Source organism: Falco naumanni, chromosome 5, assembly GCF_017639655.2.
Source record: "Falco naumanni isolate bFalNau1 chromosome 5, bFalNau1.pat, whole genome shotgun sequence".
NCBI classification, from domain to species: domain Eukaryota; kingdom Metazoa; phylum Chordata; class Aves; order Falconiformes; family Falconidae; genus Falco; species Falco naumanni.
In genome coordinates this window covers 3,011,449-3,029,849 of record NC_054058.1, presented here as the reverse complement: position 1 = coordinate 3,029,849, position 18,401 = coordinate 3,011,449, and the positions used below count along the sequence as shown (strand labels likewise).

Here is an 18,401-nt window from a genome sequence, read left to right as displayed (position 1 = left end):
ATTGGTTGCCTGCCCGAGTGGCCGGCGCCACTGTCACTTCTGACTGGCTTCATTCGCATGAGGGCGGGAACGCTAAGAGGTCTATGAAGGAGCTGATTGGCTGCTTTCCTGTCGCTCACCGCTCAGCCGCAAAGGGCAACGCGCGCCGGGCAGGCCGTGGGGGCGGTATCGCGCATGCGCGGCACGCGGGGAGCCATTGGGCAAGGCGCCTGGCGCGCCGGTGACGCCACCAGGGCGCGCGGCCGTGACGTGCCCGCGCGGAGCCGCCGGAAGCGCTGCCCGGAGCGGGGAGAGCTGGAAGCGGCGGCAGGTCAGTGCCGGCCCTGGCGGGCGGCGGCGGCGGCGGCGGCCCGGCCCGCCCTGAGGCACCGAGCGGGCCGCGCCAGGCGCCAGGGTCCCCGCGGGGTCCCATAACCGTCCCTGGCGGGGGACTCAGACGCGGTGCCGCCAGAGGAAGCTGGCCGGGAGGCCCCCCTCCCCCCTTCCGCCTGGGGGGGTCCCGCCGCCGGGGGTGCCCGAGGCCCTCAGAGCCCCCGCTCCGGCGCTCCGCCCCCCCCCTTGTTTTGGGCGCCCCTGAGGGGCTGAGCACGCCGGCACGGGGTCGGTGCTCCCCGCACGTTGTCCGGGTGGGCCTCTGCCCCGGGCCCTCGCACCACTTTCAGCTCCCTCCCACCGCCTGCCTCTCCTCTTGCGTGGTTTGGGGGGGGTTCTTTGTGTTTTTGTTGGCGTTTTTTTAGGAGGACCTGCTGAGCCCTCAAGTCTCGTGGCCTACAGGAGCCTACACATTCGGATGTTTCAGACTCAACACATAAACGTGGGCAGGGAATAGGGAGCTGTGCAGGTGGCAGGAGGGGTTCCCTCCTTCGCTTGGCCATAACGTAGTCTGCTCTGTACCCTAGGGAGGCTGTGCAACTTGTAATTTGAGGGAAGATGCAAGAATCTGAGGAGTAACTAACAGTATAACAAACCTAGCTCGTTGCTTTTTGCCAGGTTTGACCGTTGGTCAAGCCCACATGGCACGACCGTTCAGTTCTCTAGCTCAGGAAGATCTTTATTATTTTTCTTTTGTGCATTAGTTTTCTTCTGGCTTCATGAGCTTGCTGGTTCCCTGAAGGGCAGATGAACATCACATCTAATGGCACCAAGCTGTTAAATGAGTACAGCTGCCAAACTTGTATTTTTACAAGTGGCTCAGAATGAATAAGGAAGAAGGGCATTTTGCAGAGAGTGTTCAGCAGTGCACATTAAGGTGCATTTTCATGAAATACAGCTGGCTTAATGTTTTTCAGCCATGAAAGGAGGAGGCTCTTCTTTCATCTCTTCTTCACTGGCATCCTCTTAGATCTGCTGATTCTGTTGCTCATCACACTTTCCTACTAGCTGATTAAACTGTCAAAAAAAACTAGTAGAAGGAGGGAGGGGGGGAGAAAGGGTATTTTTCTACCTTTTAGTCATGCAAATTGGTGCACAGGAAGGTCTTGTGAGTGCGAGAGCTGGCATGGGAGAGGGCAAAGCCATGTCCTTGGGAGAGGAGCAAATACCCTTCTGGCAGCCGTAAGGGATGATGTGCGAGTCTCATTCCTACCTTCTGCTTCCTTTAAGATTTATAGCTTGCTTTCACACAGGATGCTTTAGGGAATTCTTCTGAACAAGAAACTACATGAATTAAAGCTAGCCTGGTATCTTGTTACTTAGTTTCTCTGCTTCTTTATTGCTTACATCCTTAGTATATAGACTAGTTTGCTACACCCTGATGCACTAAAACTTTTCTGAACCTAATTTTGTCTTTCTGAAATTCTTGACAGTCAGACAATACCACTCACATAAGTGTGGTGTTCTAGGTCTCATTGAATCCAGGGTATGGAAAACAATTTCTGCTTTCTTCCCATCAGAAACTTAAAAGGGATGCTGGGGCTAAGCCCCCTGTACTTCAGTGTAGTCATGACTTCTTAGGCTTGATATTCATCAGGAATGCTCTTTTTGTCCTTTAAGAAAGCCCCAAAACCTTACCACTTCGTTACATGAGAGCCAATGCTGAGATGTCTCCAAAATGATGTTCTTCTGCTGGTATATGTTCAGATTTAAGTATAAATTTTAAGAGTTTCTGATGTCCGTGGTTAAAATGTGCTAGTGGCTTCACATTACAATTGAGTCATCTCAATAGTATCTTTGCCACCACGTGGGGAAAGCTCATGTTTCTGTATCCCTAGCAATTCTTTCTTATCTTTGTTTTGTGTAGGCTCTAGTCTAGTAACATAAATGATTCGGTTCTTGAAGTTTTCCTTCTTGCTTCCCTCTAAAATATGCTACTTTTTTTTTGACATGTTTGTTTTTCACTTTTATCAACTTGATTTACCTTGCTAAATGAATAGGCAACTGTCAGAATTAGCACATGATGACAGGGGTTGTGGCTGAAGACTGAGAAGGAAAAAGACTTCTCTGTGGGATGGAGGGTATAATTTGTGACAGGAAACTGTACCTGCACTATTCTAGTTGCTACATTTGGCCTTCCATAAATAGTGCACTCCAAGTTTTTTTCCCCTGCAGCTGTAACTGTTAATAGTTTGTTAATGCTGATGTGCATTTGAAGTACTTCTCAATATTACATCTGTTTGTGTACATGCACGTAAGTAGTCCTTTAATTTACTGACATCTTGCTGTTATGTTGGATTTAGATTATGAATGTGATTGAGAATTACATTCCAAGCCTGTATTGTTCCAATTTCTGCCTTGCATGGTCAGACCTTGCATCCTTATCATGTAGGGTTCCATATATTTTACTTGTGAAAGAAATTAGGTGAAAATGTCCTAATTTCAGGCAGGCTGTTCAGCCTTTTTGTGTGCAGCTGTAGCACAAATTTTCATCTTTAGTGAAGAAACCCCTTTGATACCTGTGAACTCTTGGTTTCAGTTTATGGAATGCCAACAAGAAGGTAGGATTTGAGTGAAAGCAGATTCTTCTCTTCTCCTTTAATGCTTCAGGGTAGGTCTTGAAATTAAGATACATGATTTCTCGTCAAGATGTAGTGGAGGAGGAAGGCTGAGCAGCAATGCTCCTGAAGTCTCTAGGGAATGGAATTCAATAAGCTTCTGATAAAATACCAGAAGACTTTGGGTTTGCAAGTGATGTGGGATAAAGGCAGTTCTGGATAGTAGCAATGTGTTGCACAGATTATCCACTTACTACAGAGAACAGTGGCAAAAAGCAGACTGGAAAATGGAAGGTTCTTTGCCATTTTTTGGAAAGATAGAGTAGTGTCTGAGGTTACTTCATACAGACATGTAAAATCTTGATGGCATGTTTTCCCACTGTAGTTCTGAAATTTGTGCCTTCCCTGCCTGTACTCAGGAAGATTCAGAATTGCCCCTCTCAGCTTAACCTCATAATCTTCTGAAATAATTTTAATTTAATTAGAGCGAAGGATCTGCTGCTCGCAAGTGACTGCTGGAGTGGGATATGGTACACACTGGCTCCCAGAAGCTTGTTGTACTTGCCATGTTTACAGGTGAGGGACTCATAATCTGATTTTGATTTTTCTGAAGAAAATGTCAGTGGTATAAGCAAATAATTTTTTTTGGTCTTTTTAAATCTGATGGCAGAACCCGCAGAAAGGTTTTCCAAACAAATCGGCAAAATCTGGTCTCAAAGATTTAATGAAAAAGAATGCTAACAATTTAAGTTAGATGTGGGGAAAAATGGGAAGCACCTTTCCAAGTATGTCTGATAGGTGTAAGTTCCCAGCCAACCCTACAACTCCCAAGTTTTCCCCCAGAAGAGATCTGGGGTGTTATAAAGGGTTTCTCTACCCAAATGAGTCTGAAGAGCAGTCTGCTTCCTTTTTTGTTTCTGGTTGATTTTTTTCCCCCCGACCATGTCCATGGTGTTCATACATTATTTAGGTCAGTACAGACGTGATTATGAAACAGATTCACGTTCATTAAAACCTTGTTAGGAGATGTTATCATATTTCTTTGCACATGTAATTAATTCAGGCTTGACTTACTGCTTGGAGGAAAGGTGAAATCACTGTTCAAGGATGCAATGGTAAGGTTCCTTGCTTTTGGATTTTAAACTGATACTCGTGGCACTGGATTGCAGCTTGTGAGCTGGGTCACTGTTGGTCTTGCCTGGTGGTATGGTGACAGGTAGCAAGGATTTGCAGCTCATATGCTGTAGGCTGAGATTCTTTGTGGGCTGGGTGTCAGCTTGTCCCAGAGAAGCAGTTTGTTAGACCCTGGCCTGGTGAGTTCTGGCAGTGGTATGTGCTCACTCTTGTGCCATTGCTCTCTGTCGTAGCTTACATGAGAACGTGGTTATCCAGAATGATGTAGAATATGTTCTTCATCCAACCATACCGATCTTGTTCAAGCTTTTGAGCAGTTTGGCATTAGGCCTCAATGTAATACAAAAACTGGTGTTTGCTGAATGTGTCTCCATGTTTGTTTTTAGAGGCAAATTCCTTGTGTTCAGCATTGTTAACTTGTAGCAAAGCTTGATGAGGGTGTTCTTTGTTGGCTTTATTTATTCCTTTATTTCTTTAAAAACTGACACAAGTCAGTCCGCTGGCTCACACAAAGGCTGTCTTCTGCAGGATTTAGAATTTAATCCGTGGATTAGTTGCATCACCAAGCTTTTCTGGAAGGAATTTTCAGGGGACAGTGAACTGGTGTGGAGAGAAGGTTTTTTTTGCTTCGTTAGTTGGGTTTTTTTTTTAGATCAGCACTTAAAAACCTTTTGCCTTTCAAAATCTGACTTTTTATATCTCTTCTGTGATGCCAGGTTTTATTTAAAATTGATCTTTACATTATATACTGTGCTTAAACTCTGAATGAGATTTAATCAATTTGAATAAATGAAAGCTTCTGGCTTGCTTCTGCATTGACATTGTTTTATAGCATCAGTATGTTGCCGACAGATCCAGTCAAAAGCAAGATTTATCTTTAAGTAAGTGAAAGACTGTAAAAACACCAACAGAATTAAATGGATTTTCAAGGACAATGTCTTGTGACAGTATTCAGGTTGGGTCTGACTTAGAGATTCAAATATACTGTATGGCTAACTCACAATGGGGCATCCTTTATTGCTAATGCTTTTACCTGTAACGCAAAGCTCTCTAAAACTGTCCTTTGTGTGAGATAAATCATAATGCATCTGCCATATAAAAGAAAGCTGACTAACTCGAGAAGTACTTGTTTCATGGCTAATTCATGCTGTGATAAACATATTCTATTAAATTTCCTTGAAGGGAAGCTAGGGCTGGACATCCAGGCACTGTTTTCTGTAAGCTATCCTGAGCCTGCACAGCAGCAGTCAACAGATGTGGCTCAGTTCATTTCAGTTTGAGCACTGTGAATACCATCGAGCCCTACGAGAAAAAGAAAAGCTCAACCAAGGAAGTGTTTTAAAAGGAAAGAGTTAAGGTGGGGTTTTTTCTTACCCGTAGGCAGAAAAGACAGGACAATCTTAATTTACCTCCTGTTAAGCTCCACTGTCCACAGCCTAATTGCTTTGCAGTTGCACTGGCTGTAACCCTTGAGAGGAACATACCTCAGTTGCAGAGGAGGGTAGGGGTTGGAGGGAACCAAAGCTTCAGTGAGTAGTGTTACTTACAGTTTTTTGAGGGCAGTGTTTCTCATACCAAAAAAAATAAAATAAAATAGATTTCCAAGCAGTCTACTGCGATAAATGATCACGGATTTTTGAGTAGTCTTAGCTGATGGAAATGAGTCATCAGCTGCTTCGTTTAATGTAGAGCTTCGTGATTTCAGTGGGGTGTTTGGGGTGGGGGGTATAGAAAAGTTCTGTAATGGTGTTTTGTCAGAAAGGATATTACAGGTTTTATGATAGCAATGAAGAAAATAGGATACCCATCCAGATCCTTTCTTCTGCTGTCACTCTTCTCTATCCTTTATTTGAGACTTGAATGCTGAGGAGGTACATATACAGTATGTGAAACATCTAATGGAAGAGAAAATTGAAATTGGCAGAGTTTTACTATTTATGATATTCATTCACAGATAAAATTGCTTAGCAGTGACAAACAAATTAAGGTGTGCACTTTTTCTTCAATTGAAGGAACCTTTTTCTTAATAAATGGTTATTCATATCTTAAACTAGCATAGAAGTCTCATATTGAAAAAGACTATTCAGAGTTTTATTTGAAGTTAACTGGAAGTATAACCCCCTGAATAGGTATTTCAAAAGCACCTATAATACGCCATGATTATCTTGTACCTTTCATACATGGAAATCCCAGTGCATTATGAGTGGAAGGGAATTTTGTTACTGCCAGCAGATGTATAGACTTGAAAGTGTGGAGAGAAAATGCTCAAAAGCACCCTGTGAAATGACAGTAACGGTTTGCTCTGTGTCTTACAGAGTCGCTTCCCTTTTTCTCTCCACTGAACAAAACCAGCTGCTTCAGAAGAGTCAGTGCTGTTAGTTGTCTGCTGGGGTTTGATTTCTGGCTGTGTCTGTGGTGGGGGTGACAACATGAGGAATTCCTTGCATGGTATCATCCTATACGTCCCATGTATGTCACAGAAGCGTTGTGTGATTTCATGATGGTTGGTAATTGTTATGAGCATTTGTGCCATTTGATGTTAAGGTGAAGAAAAATAAAGTGAAAATACAGTATTTCTGTAGAAATTATTGTCTGGTCAGACAGCACGGTACATTGTGATAAGTAACTCAAAGGATGCTTCATGCAATATTCTTTTTCTTTTTAAACATATTGTCTCTTAATGCTCACCAAGTCCTGATTTTTACTTCCTTCATTGTGCTATAATATCCATGGGCTTCTAAGGCCTGAATGTGAGACACTTTAAATGAAGTATCCATCCTTTGGAAAGACCTATTTGCTCATCTAAGGTCCAGGCTGAAGCAGCCTGTGTTGTAGGAGTTGGTAGTGCTAACAGTTTTCATGCTGCAGACTGTTGTCTAAGGTCTGTTTATCAGAACGTTGTGCAGCTGGGAGCTTTTGCTTCAATGCACATCAATCTGTACTAGCAAGCTGTCCTCGCATGGTATCTCTGCCCAGCGATACCCCCAGATCTGAGGGGTAGAAGCAGGCAGAGCTACTTACAGTGGTCAGGTGACACCAGCTGGGGCTGTAAGACATCTCCACTCATGGGCTGTCTCAGGACCTTTCTTGCCTTAGCCTCTTTCTGCTTCTCCCAAGTTACAAGTCTCAGCTGATCATGAAGCTGTCTACTGGAGCTCAGCTTCAAGATAGTTTTCTTATTCCAGCTCTGTTGGCTGTGACTGAGTAGAAATGAAATCTGTATATTATGGTACCAATTTCTTGTGTGCTTTTTTAAGTTTTCCACCATTTTGTTTTGAATGGGAGGTACAGTCTTCTAATTCTATTTCTGTAGCATTGGCATTATTAACACCTAAGGAGACAGTACAAGGCTTGGGGAAGAGAAATGGAAAACACCCCTTCCTTTTTTTCTTTTAGCTCTAAATGAGATAAATTAAAGCTGCTGGAGTTAGAAGACTAGCTAAGAGTCCATCTGTCTTCTTTCATTGCAGTGTACATGAAGCTTGAGATCTGAATCTGCTATGACTGACCCAGACGTCCTCACTGAGGTCCCAGCAGCTCTCAAACGCCTTGCCAAATATGTGGTGCGTGGCTTTTATGGCATTGAACATGCTTTGGCTCTGGACATTCTCATCAGGAACCCCTGCGTGAAGGAAGAGGACATGTTAGAGCTCCTGAAGTTTGATAGGAAGCAGTTGCGGGCTGTCCTCAATACCCTCAAGGGTGACAAGTTCATCAAATGCAGGATGAGGGTAGAGACAGCTCCAGATGGGAAAACCACCCGTCATAACTACTACTTCATTAACTACCGCCTTCTGGTTAATGTGGTGAAGTACAAGCTGGACCACATGAGGAGGAGGATTGAGACGGATGAAAGAGACTCGACCAATCGCGCCTCTTTTAAATGTCCCATTTGCTTCAGCACTTTCACAGACTTGGAGGCCAACCAGCTCTTTGACCCCAGGACAGGTAAGAGTACAGATAACGGAATGCTCTTGCTGTCTCCTTTGTCTGTAAGTGCTGGACTTTAAAACAGCATCTTACAAAATTCTCTTGAGTTCAGCCAGAGCTAGAGGGCACTCTGTTTCTGTGGGTGCTAAACGTTTGAGCAAGGTACAAAAATAATGTATACAGACTTATAAAGTCTGTACAGACAAACAGCAATGTTGGTAAAATGCTTGAGTGACAAGCAGTAGAGAGGTGGAGGTCTTACTGCAATAAATTCAAGGGTGAATATGGCAGTCTGTCCTTGTTGGAAGCTGATGTTTTTTCAGTATAACCTTTTCTTGCCTGTAAGCTGTATGACTTACCGGTAGTTTGCAGAGAGGGCATATGTGTAGTTGACTTTGGTATGCAAAAATTTTTTAATTTAGACATGGTCATGCAAGGAGTGAGTTGTTACTATTTAATTTTCTTCTAGCCAGTTCATTATACTGCACACCCTTGTCTCCCCAGTGTAAGGCAGTCTCACAAAAGTTAGAGAAAATTAATTACAGGCTTGTCTGTGGTTGGAGTAAACAAGGTTCTTTTTGAAGTGTGTGTCTCAGTTGAGGTGCATGTCTGTCTCGTGCATATGAAACAAGATTTTTTTCTGGGTGTCATTGCCTACAGGGGCAGCCCAAGTACTTTGTGCTTCTGTGCTAGGGAACAAAAGGAAGAACATCTGCACCTGATGAGAACCCATTTTGATAGTCTAATCTGGGATTATTTTGGGGGGAAGGCAAGGAGCAGGGGTTGGGTGTTAGGGTTCCACCTTCTGAATTAGTTTCTTTACTTTTAAATTTTTCCTTTTGAATTCTTTGTCCTGATCTGACCTTTCCTTTATTTTCATGGAAAAGTAAGAAGAACTCTTAGAGGTATTGAAGTGTGTTGCTTTGTGTCAGTTATAATAAGAAACTAAAAATTCACTGTTTAGTGGTATTGGTACCACTATTTTGTGGTATCCATCTAGGGTACTGGTACCTGATCTGCTTTGGAGAAGGCAAACACCCAACAAATGTTCAACCTATCATTTGCCCTCTTTCCTGCCTCCAAAGATGAAAAGCTGTGAAACTCCTTTTATTTGAACAACTGTGACAATTGTATTGAGTACTAGAGAAGCAGATTCTACTAGGTCAAGTAACAGTCGTTGCTGTAATCCAGCACAGCTCTCTGAGTAAAAGTTGCTCCCTGATGGAGCACCAAAACCAGCACAGATCTTCTATACTCACCGCTGTGTGTGGAAACTATACGTAGTCTCTACAGTAATGATCATCTGTGGCAGCTGCAGTCGTGGGTGTTGGGCTCAATGGGAATTAGTGCTTTTGCAGTTTCCTTCAGTAAGGAGAGAGTGGGGAACCAGCACAGAGAACAAATGCAGTGGGGAGTGTGAGAAACTCATCCCAGAGGGACCTGTACCACTTTGCAGGTGAATCCTCGCAGCCTGTGTGGGTGTTGAGTTCCAAGAGCAAAGATGTGGCTGTTGAGGAGGTGCAGGAGACAATAGTGCTGGGATTCAGCTCTGAACAGCAAGGCCTGTGCTCCAGGAACTGATGAGGTCAACCAAATGTTTGTGTGCAGTACAGGCACTGGCTGTCTCCACAGTGCAAAATCACTTGCTGGCACACAGTGTGTTTTGCAGCTTTGCTGATGGAAGGAAAGGTTGACTGCTGTTTCCCCAGCAATTCCCAGCAGTTGGTTTCTGTCAGTGTAAAGGCAAAGAACAAGATAGCCAGTTTACCTTCACTTACTTTCAGTAAGAACATACCTGTCTAGAATCTATGTATATTCTGTTTCTCCTTATATGACTTCTAAGTCAATGATAGCTTCCTCTCAACAATGCATGATGATACAGTAGTTTCTCAAGAGCTTTTACAAGGAATACCAGTTTGGATAGGGCTCTCCAGTTACTGTATAAGATGGTCTCACACTGTCTCCAAATCATGAGATAGCTGCTTGTTTCCATTCTGAGTAAATACGTGGGCAATTTTGTTTGCTTTTTTAGTGAGAATGACTGCTTTATGTTACAGTGGATTGTGTTGTCTGCACAATTCTGTATTGGAAAAGAATGGAGACTCCTTTGGGCCTCTCACAGAGGGAGCTTGTGAGGACAAGGCACACAGAAGAACAAGGTTTATTAGACAGCCGGTAGCATCCCTTTTCCAAGGATGTCTTTAGCCCCTATCAGTGCTATACGTAAACCTCTCCCACTCTTTGAAACTTCTGGCAGTACCACTGCTGAAGGGTAGCTGAAAACCACATGGATTTGCGTCATGGTTGACCTGGCTGCAGTCTAGGAGCAGCTCAAATTGATAAAATTTTGTGAGTTAAAGGGCCTGCAGGGCCACAGTTGTAGTCCATGGAGCAGGTAGAGCATGGAAGACATCCTCTGCACTAGTCTAGACCAAGCTGCACTTAAATTGGCAATTTGTTGTTAAAAGACATCCAGTTTCACTGTCTGCTTTTTGTCCTTGTCACTGGGAGATGGGGATGCTTTAGATGTCCTGTGTTTTCTTCTGCTTCATTTTCCTCTTCCCTAGTTACCACTTAAATGCGAACTGAGCAAATGTTGTAGAACAAAAGGGCTAGAAGAGGAGGTTATTGCTCTTGCACTTCCTTATCAGTGATGGTTAGGAGGTTTCCAGAATCCCTCTATGACTGTAGCCACTCTGTTGCATTCTATTGTGAATTAAGAGTGCTTGTGAAGAGCTGTCCGTAAGTTCAATCTGTGGTGCTCTTTCATTTTTAGCACAGCACCTGTGTCTGTCTCTCGGCTTTAGCAGAGGTCTGTTTTGTACAGGTTACCAGCTGTCAAATGGAGGGTTTTCTAGCGCTTTGCTTGATTTGTGAATAATTCTGAAATAAACTTCCATGTTTGTTTTTTCCTCAGGAGATGTGATTGTTGGTGTTTTTGGAAGGTGGAAATGTATCTACTGAGAGAAAATAATTGATAGTAAGAAGGGTGTGTAATAGATGTGCTTTGGTTGCTGTTCATCCAGTTAATTTGGAAAAATATTTTTGAACAGAGTAGCAAGTTTGCCACTAAGGTGATTTTAAATGGCATAAATGTTAGTTTGAGAGTGCGATCTCTCTGTTTTTAGAAGTATTATGATTTTTCTCTGTCCCTTTTTCTGCCATTAAACATCTCAACCGAAAAAAGCTCCAGAAACTTGCTGTGCTGTCAGAGGTTGAACAAGTATTGTCTGGTACTTGTAAGAAGTTCAAGGACAGGAATCATGTAATACTGAAGAAACTGTCAGATGGTGAAAAGGTGACAAAAAAACCCAGAGTTTTGCTGCGGCTCCAAATCGCAAAGGGATCTTTTGAAAAGTGAAAAGAAACATGTGTGCTGTTGGAGGAGTCTCTTGGCTGTATGACCAGTGGGTGCCTGCTCCCTCTTAGCGTGGTGTGCCTGGGTTGTGAATCTTACCCCGATCTGTCCTGAATGAAGAGCTTGAACAGATCTCCAGATACCACACTTTCTCCTCAGTGGCAGTTTTTACTGTTGTCTCCAAAGAAACAGTGTAAGTAACTTCTGCTTTTAGAGGCATGCAGCCTGGACCCAGCCTGCTTTTATTTTGTGAAAGTTTGCTATGGAAGCTTGTAGCGTAGCAAAGACAAACTTTCTGATTGAAGAGGTTGCAGATTTGCAGTGTGCTATTGACCTGGCGGTGCCTTTGGTGGGGTTTAGCACAGGCTGGGTTGTTGTGGGCTGAGCAGACATTTCTTGAAATACACATCATCACCTTTCACTTGTACCTGTGCTCTGATATTTCGTACTCTGTTCTGCATGCTAGCAATTGCATTGCAGCTGCCGTTGTGATGAAGCCACATGCAGATGGAAAGCTGCAGCCTTAAACAAGGTAAGGGCTATCTCTTGGGGCAGTGATGTACAAGAGTTTAATTGAGCAGCAGTAAAAAAAAGTGAGATGTTAAATGCATACTGTGAATAACACTGCTGAACTCTGCCTATTCCCAGACCTAGGCTGGCAGTGGACACTGACATAAGGGACACCGGTTTTCAAGTGTTTTACCTCTTACGTAGACCTGTGGAAAGAATTTTCTTCTCTGTGCTTTTAAATGTAGAAACTACAGAAATATGGTTTCCGTAGGCCAATTCCTGAAATTGCAGAGCAATATAAATTACTCTATGCCATCTTGTGGATTGGACTTAAAAAAAAAAATAATCTTGGAGAATTAAATACACACAAGTCTGTTCTGTGGCATGTGGGGAAAGCACGGGAGGAGCTGCGTTGTCTCACCCAGTAGAGGGAGCTGCCTTCTTTTCTCTGTGCATACGGGCTTGAGTTGATTAATTTATTGAATGTCACAAAACTGGAAATTATGCACATGGATATGTGTTCTGTAGCCTGATTAATTGGATCTGGTTGGGGAAGGTCTCTCTGATGTATCCTGTTCTCATGCCCTAATCATATTTGTAAATCTAGTGTAGAGTTGGAGTTGACTGTCAAATTCAAGGTCAATTTGAAAGAAAGTATGTGACTAGAAACTGCAAAAGGGAGAGTGGGGTTGAAGAGCAGGAGTGACAGAAATAACATCCTGCAGCACATCACACTTATTCAGCCCTAGATTTCCTTAGGTATTCCCAATACCAAACTCTATCAGGTTACTCGGCAGCGTAGCAGGTGAATTCAATGTTAGGATGAAAATATAAGGCTAGGTGAAGTAGTTTTTCCTCTGTTCTCTTCTACCTATGCAAGATAATTTTTATTCAGTCTTGTGTTTCTTCCATTTTTGCTGCTGTGAAGAAAAATCTTGATGTTTTTGGTAAATTACAGTTGGTCTCTCTTATGTACATTAAGTGTCTTCACCATAACATTCAGTTAGATAAGAGGAGAATAATAGTGGAAAGAAAAGGATGGAAGATAAGTGGGTGACATGAATCAGGAAGATGATGTTGGGATGTTCTTAATTGCAGTTGTAATCACTAGAGTCTTTTGTTGTTATTCGAAATCATAGCAGCTAATTACTTGTCTACTCTTTGCCCTCCCACAGTTTGCTCTTGGTTTGTTGAATGACTTCGGATATGGCTATCATACTGTTCCTGAAGATGCACTGTAATAGTGACATACTGCCTATCTGGATCCCTTTCTTATTCTGTGTGCTGATATGAAATGTAATTTGGAAAGAGATTGAAGGTGGCAATATCGGTTTTATAGAAGGGAAGGGAAGATGTTGAATTTCATTTTAACCCGGTTTGGTTTACTGTCAGCCTCTCACAAGTAATTTGTGTACTTCATAACAGAATTGCACATAATGTGTTCAGAGGCTGGTTTTCTGTGCCTGTCACAAGGCACCTTATATCACATTCAGGCAGCCTGGATGCGGCTGGGCGTTTGTATGGTTTGGGCCCTGTTACTGAGATTAGAAATTTGACTACTCTTTGATTTTTTTGCTTTGGTCTTATGTGTTGACTTCTAGAGCTACTGCCTTTTTCTTCTGACTGCCCAGTTTCTCACTTCATCCCAAGTGAGCTATTCAGAACACATCTGTCCTCATGTTTTGAACTTCTACTTCCTCAGGCAAGTTCTACACTAGCTTAAAATCTTCCTCATCTGATTCAAATGACTTTTGAGCCTGTCCTGTCTATTTTCTTTTTTTTCTTTTTTTTTTTCTTATGGTTCCCCTTCTCCTTGTTTTTTTGCCTTGCCTTTTCTTGTGGAGGTCTTACCTCTGTTTCTGGTACACCTCTTTTTGTGATCTATCCCTTCCAGCCATTAGAAAAAATAAATCCCTTAGAGCTATTTATTCTATATATTCACACTATGTAGTCAATCCTAGTTGATCTTTATGCTGCTTATTCTTATCCTTTATCAGATTCAATGATTGTCAGAACAGACATTCTGGATAGCTTTGTCTACCATGTACTGCCATGCATGTGCTGTATGATATCGCTTCTACAACAATTTACAGCTTTTTACCAGCCAAAATCAGGACTTAAAAAGTCTTTTTGTAAATTGGCATACCAGAGACATCCCTTGAAAAAGAAGGGATTCAGAGCAGTTCTGGTTTGAACAGCTTCAAGTTCTGTGAAGATTTTTTTCTTTTTAATTGTTGTTAGCTTTCCAAGTGTATGTAAACCCATCAGTGTGTTTTTTCTTGACTTCACAGGCCCATTTTGTTTGTCTGTGCTGCCACTGAGAGCTTTTGGCAAACATCAACAGAAGGAAACTGCCCATGCTCTGCTTAGTTTCTCTGTTTCTATTCAAATTTCTGGCAAAAGCTCCAAGAGTATTCCTGTCAGCTTTACTCTGCCTCAGCTTGATAAGGCCTGGAGCCACAGAGAAGGGAAAACTGAGAAAAACCCATCAGAATTAATGCATGTTTTTCTAAAAGTAAGGATACTCTTTAAAATTACTTAAAAGGGGATGTGTAGGTTAAATCTGTAACTTGAACTCATTCCGTGCAGGTTGGACACGCTGTCTGAAAGGTAACAGTCTAGTCTAATAACCACAGATCTCTCAGCTTGGTGGAGAAATAGGTGAAAGTAGTGTTAGAGCTTGTGCCATGTAGAACATCAGAGCGGAGGATCATGAGTCACTGGAATAATTCAGAAAAGCTGTTGCCTGTAGAGTGCTGGCTGGTCACTTCCCTGTATTCCACATTGACCTCTGGCTGGTGTGCTGTGTCTCTTAGATTAAAAAAAATAATAATCTGATAAGTGCATGCCTTGACTTACAGTATTGATACATCTTTTATCTGCAAAGGACACTATTAGTACAAATGCAGGAAATAATTGCCCTTCAAGTAAAGGTTATCACTAAGTTTTCTCTTGGCTTTGCAAATTGAAATAGATAACAGCAAGAACATCTCTGTAAAATCTGTGAATATCGCCAAGCCATTTGCCATGATGAACGCTGGACTGCAGCATTCCTATCTCACTCCGCTAACTTGCTGTTCTTTTGAAACTGCATCCTTGGTAATACCATCTGCAAAGTGTGTCATCCTTTGAGGCACAGGTATCTGTAAGTCAGATCAGGAGCTCCTGGAGAACCCTGTGTTGTAGTCTCTCTGCTGTTGGATGCAATTCGAGGGTGGAGTGTGTTGACTCAGTTGGTATTTTGGCATAGTCGTCTTGGTTAAAGTTTAAAAAAAAAAGTTTCTATAATTCCTAATGAGCTTCTTTTGGATATTCCCTCTTTCTCTGCTTACTGTCTGGCTTAATCTATCCACAGCAGGACAGAAGAAAGAACTCTGAGCTTGGAGTTGTGCATATGAGCTGGAACAGAAATAGCTCTTACTGGGAAGAGGGAAGGATTCCTCTCTTCTTTTTCCAATTTTATGTTGAGTATGTATTAAATCATCTGGCACTTTTGGACGATCAATAATTTGATGTGTCTCATGCAGTCCATTTTTTGAATGTTTAATTTACCTTTCCCAGAGAAATGTCTTTGAACGCTCAAATAGTCTGTTAGAGTATTTTTAATTTAGATAGGCTAAAAATGGTCAGCACACTGAGATGAATGAGCAACTCTGTGTTCCTCTAGATAATACAAAGTGGTTCTGAAGGTGGTGGTACTTTTTTTTTCTTCTTCTTTTTAAGACATCAAATGTTAAATTGCTCCCCTTCTCTAATTGCAAACCCAGGTCAGCAGGAATGGGAGACTGTACCATAAAATGTAGATTAATGTTGTTGTTGCGAAATGCAGAAGCAAATTTGGTTGATACCTTTTGAATTTGCTGGAGCTTGCTACCTAAACAATGCCCAAGAAATATATATGTAGGCAGTTCTACATATAGATTGCAGGCTGTGATCAAGTGGCTATTCCACAACTATATATAATATAGCTATTAAAGTTACAGCACTGCTGTGCCCTTGAGCACCTTGCGTGCCCCACTGTCCACTGACGAGCTCTGCCAGGGGCCACAGCAGGTTACTAGCTTGTATCCCATACAGGGCTCTAGAGAAATGTATTTTAAACTGCTGACTAGGCCCCTGGACTGTCTTTGTGTAGATGTACTTGATCCTTGGCCAGAAAAAGCTAGTGTATTTTTGTTTTTCAAATTAAGATCAGAGTAATAACAGCATGGTGTGAAGTCAGAAGTTAGAGGCCCAAGCATATCCATCCTGTACTGAAATACGTCTTCCAGCACATGCTGCGGGTCAGGCCTGGCATTGATGTATTGTCGGTGTTGTCTGACGAGTGGTGAGATGGCATAGTAATACTATCATTACGATGGTCAAACGTGGTAGGTCATGATGAGGTAACAGTGAAATGTGTTAGGCAACAACACAATTACCAACGACAATTGGTGGTAACAGGGGCTTTACCATGAAATGCTTCATTAGGCAGATTTGGTCAGCTTTACTGCAACTTTTTACAAGCTCTAGAGGATGAAGTGGAAAGGCAGAGTATCTGTGGCCATCAGGTATTTCTTCAAGAGGAAGTATTTTACTTAAGGATTATTATTTTATCAATTTTTTTTCTGCACCAGAGATGCGTGTGTCTGTCTGCTGTGTGGAGGCACGCAGCAGAAACTTCCTGCCCATCTGAAGGAGTTTTTTGGGAGCCCTGACCAACATGTAATTTAAACAAGTAGATGGTAGGAGTCTAGAGAACGTTACTAACGTGTACACAAGCTCTAGAGCAAATGGAAGGTGCCCAGAGTGATTTGCTGAAGCAGTTACATGGTTAGAGGAGTTCTGACGTAACTCGGTTTGAGTGTTTGGAGATTTATAGTATTTTTTTGAGGGTGAAAAGTAGGTCCTGTACAGACATAGTAGAAATTGTAACAACTTGCAAGCTAAGATGTTCTATTATACCTTGCAAGGTAAAAGTGTTCCAAGTTCAGCTGCTTCTTGTTAAAGGAAGGTGCCTTCTCAGGTGGGCCTAACTTTCACTATGTCTAGTGAAGTGATTTTCTATTCTTTGATCTTTTTTTTTTTTAATTTGAGAATAACCTGATGAAAAGTGATTGTGGCAGAAGAGTGAAATCTCTTCCTTCTGAGGGGTGGGAAAACAAGGGAAGAGTCTTTCTCTTGCCAGTCTGGTAAAGTGCTTGTAGGTTGGTGTGGGTCATTCTTGCAGGTGGGGTGTGCATTTTTGTTTCAGGAATTTTTTTTTTGTGGGTTGGTTTTGTGGAGTGGGTTTTTTTCTTGGCTTTTCTTTTTTTTGGGGGAGGGAGGGATATTTTTTTGCATTTAGCTTTCCACATATGATGTGCATTATCACGTGTTGAAAAGCTCAAAGTTGGTTCCTATTGCCACTTAATTCTGTACACAAAAGGTATACATTTGAACCTTGATCTGTGAGTTTGGACAAATATCCTTTCGACTAATCTGTTACATTGTCTGAAAAGTTAACAGCTTCCCCTCTGGCAACGTTCAAGCTGTTCTTTCTGATACCATGTCAGTTCAGACTGGTTTCCCAGCTTACCAAGAAATATCAATCGTATGAATGAGTGAGAAACGTGGGGTTTCTGTAGTCGGCTGCTCAATTGTGCTGCAGGGGCTCCAGCGAGGATGGCTTCTGCTAGCCAGCTTTCACAATAGCTGAGTATTGTGAGGATGAAGTTGCTTGCAGGAGCATGCCAAGTGAAACTGCAGCAGGCTCCCTAATGGAAATGCTCGACAGCTGGCAGTAATGCCATCCTCCTACATGCCAAACATACCTTTTGCCGTTGCCATCCACATGTGCCCTGCCAGTGCACAAAATCTGCCTTTTTTTTTTTTTCTTTCTTCATTTCCAAGAATAAGAACTATTTGTGTCCTTGCCAGATTCAGTCTGGTTCTTAAACGTGGTGGGTGGGTTTGAGGGTACCAACAGCAATCTTAAATTCAAAGCAATAGTGAAGTTCATCTTGATAAAAGGTTGCTGGTTCCTTCCATCTTGTGTGACATTTTGGGGCAAGAAATTCCACAGCTGGTTTTCCAAAGAGTGACCAACTGCTAGGAAGCTGTGTGCATGTCAGAGTTGTAGGTAAAGGTAATGTCAGTATGGAGACTGTAAGGAGACTGTAATACAGACCAAAGGTAAGGACTGTATGGAGAAATGGAGGCACAGCATTTGGGAGGCTTGTCCAAGGATTTGAGTGGATTATAAAGAGAAGCAAATGTTCTTTGCTTCTGTTAGCCTTCTGTTGGGCTGCAAGAGAGCTTGATCTTCTGCTGTGTCTGAAGCCATTGCACATTTCAAAAAGCTTTGGTGTATGATTTGGAATATTGTCTCAGAAATGCTTTTTCTGAACCTGGGCACATGGCCTACAAGGCAGCCAACACAAGGGGTCTATGCTTGGATGGTTCTACTTAAATGTGTCCTGATACACATGTTTGCAGCAAAGAGACTCTTGAAAAAAGACAGCAGGAATAACACAAGCGCAAATTCTCAGACTGTATATTGGTTGGCATTGCTTTCTTTA

The 18,401-nt window shown here is 42.3% G+C and overlaps 1 protein-coding gene across 2 annotated transcripts in view; it reads left to right on the top strand.

The window, feature by feature from the left end:
• Positions 1–198: 198 nt before the first annotated feature.
• Positions 199–18,401, top strand: part of GTF2E1 (general transcription factor IIE subunit 1) — a 52,652-nt gene continuing 34,449 nt past the window's right edge. The window contains exons 1-2 of one of the 2 annotated variants that reach the window (XM_040596145.1): positions 199–310; positions 7,535–8,012. In XM_040596145.1, coding sequence (XP_040452079.1) covers positions 7,565–8,012 — 448 coding nt within the window. In that variant the 5' untranslated portion in view covers positions 199–310; positions 7,535–7,564. Of the gene's footprint in view, positions 311–3,414; positions 3,507–7,534; positions 8,013–18,401 lie in introns of those variants that run through there. The other variant, XM_040596144.1, reaches the window with a different exon arrangement.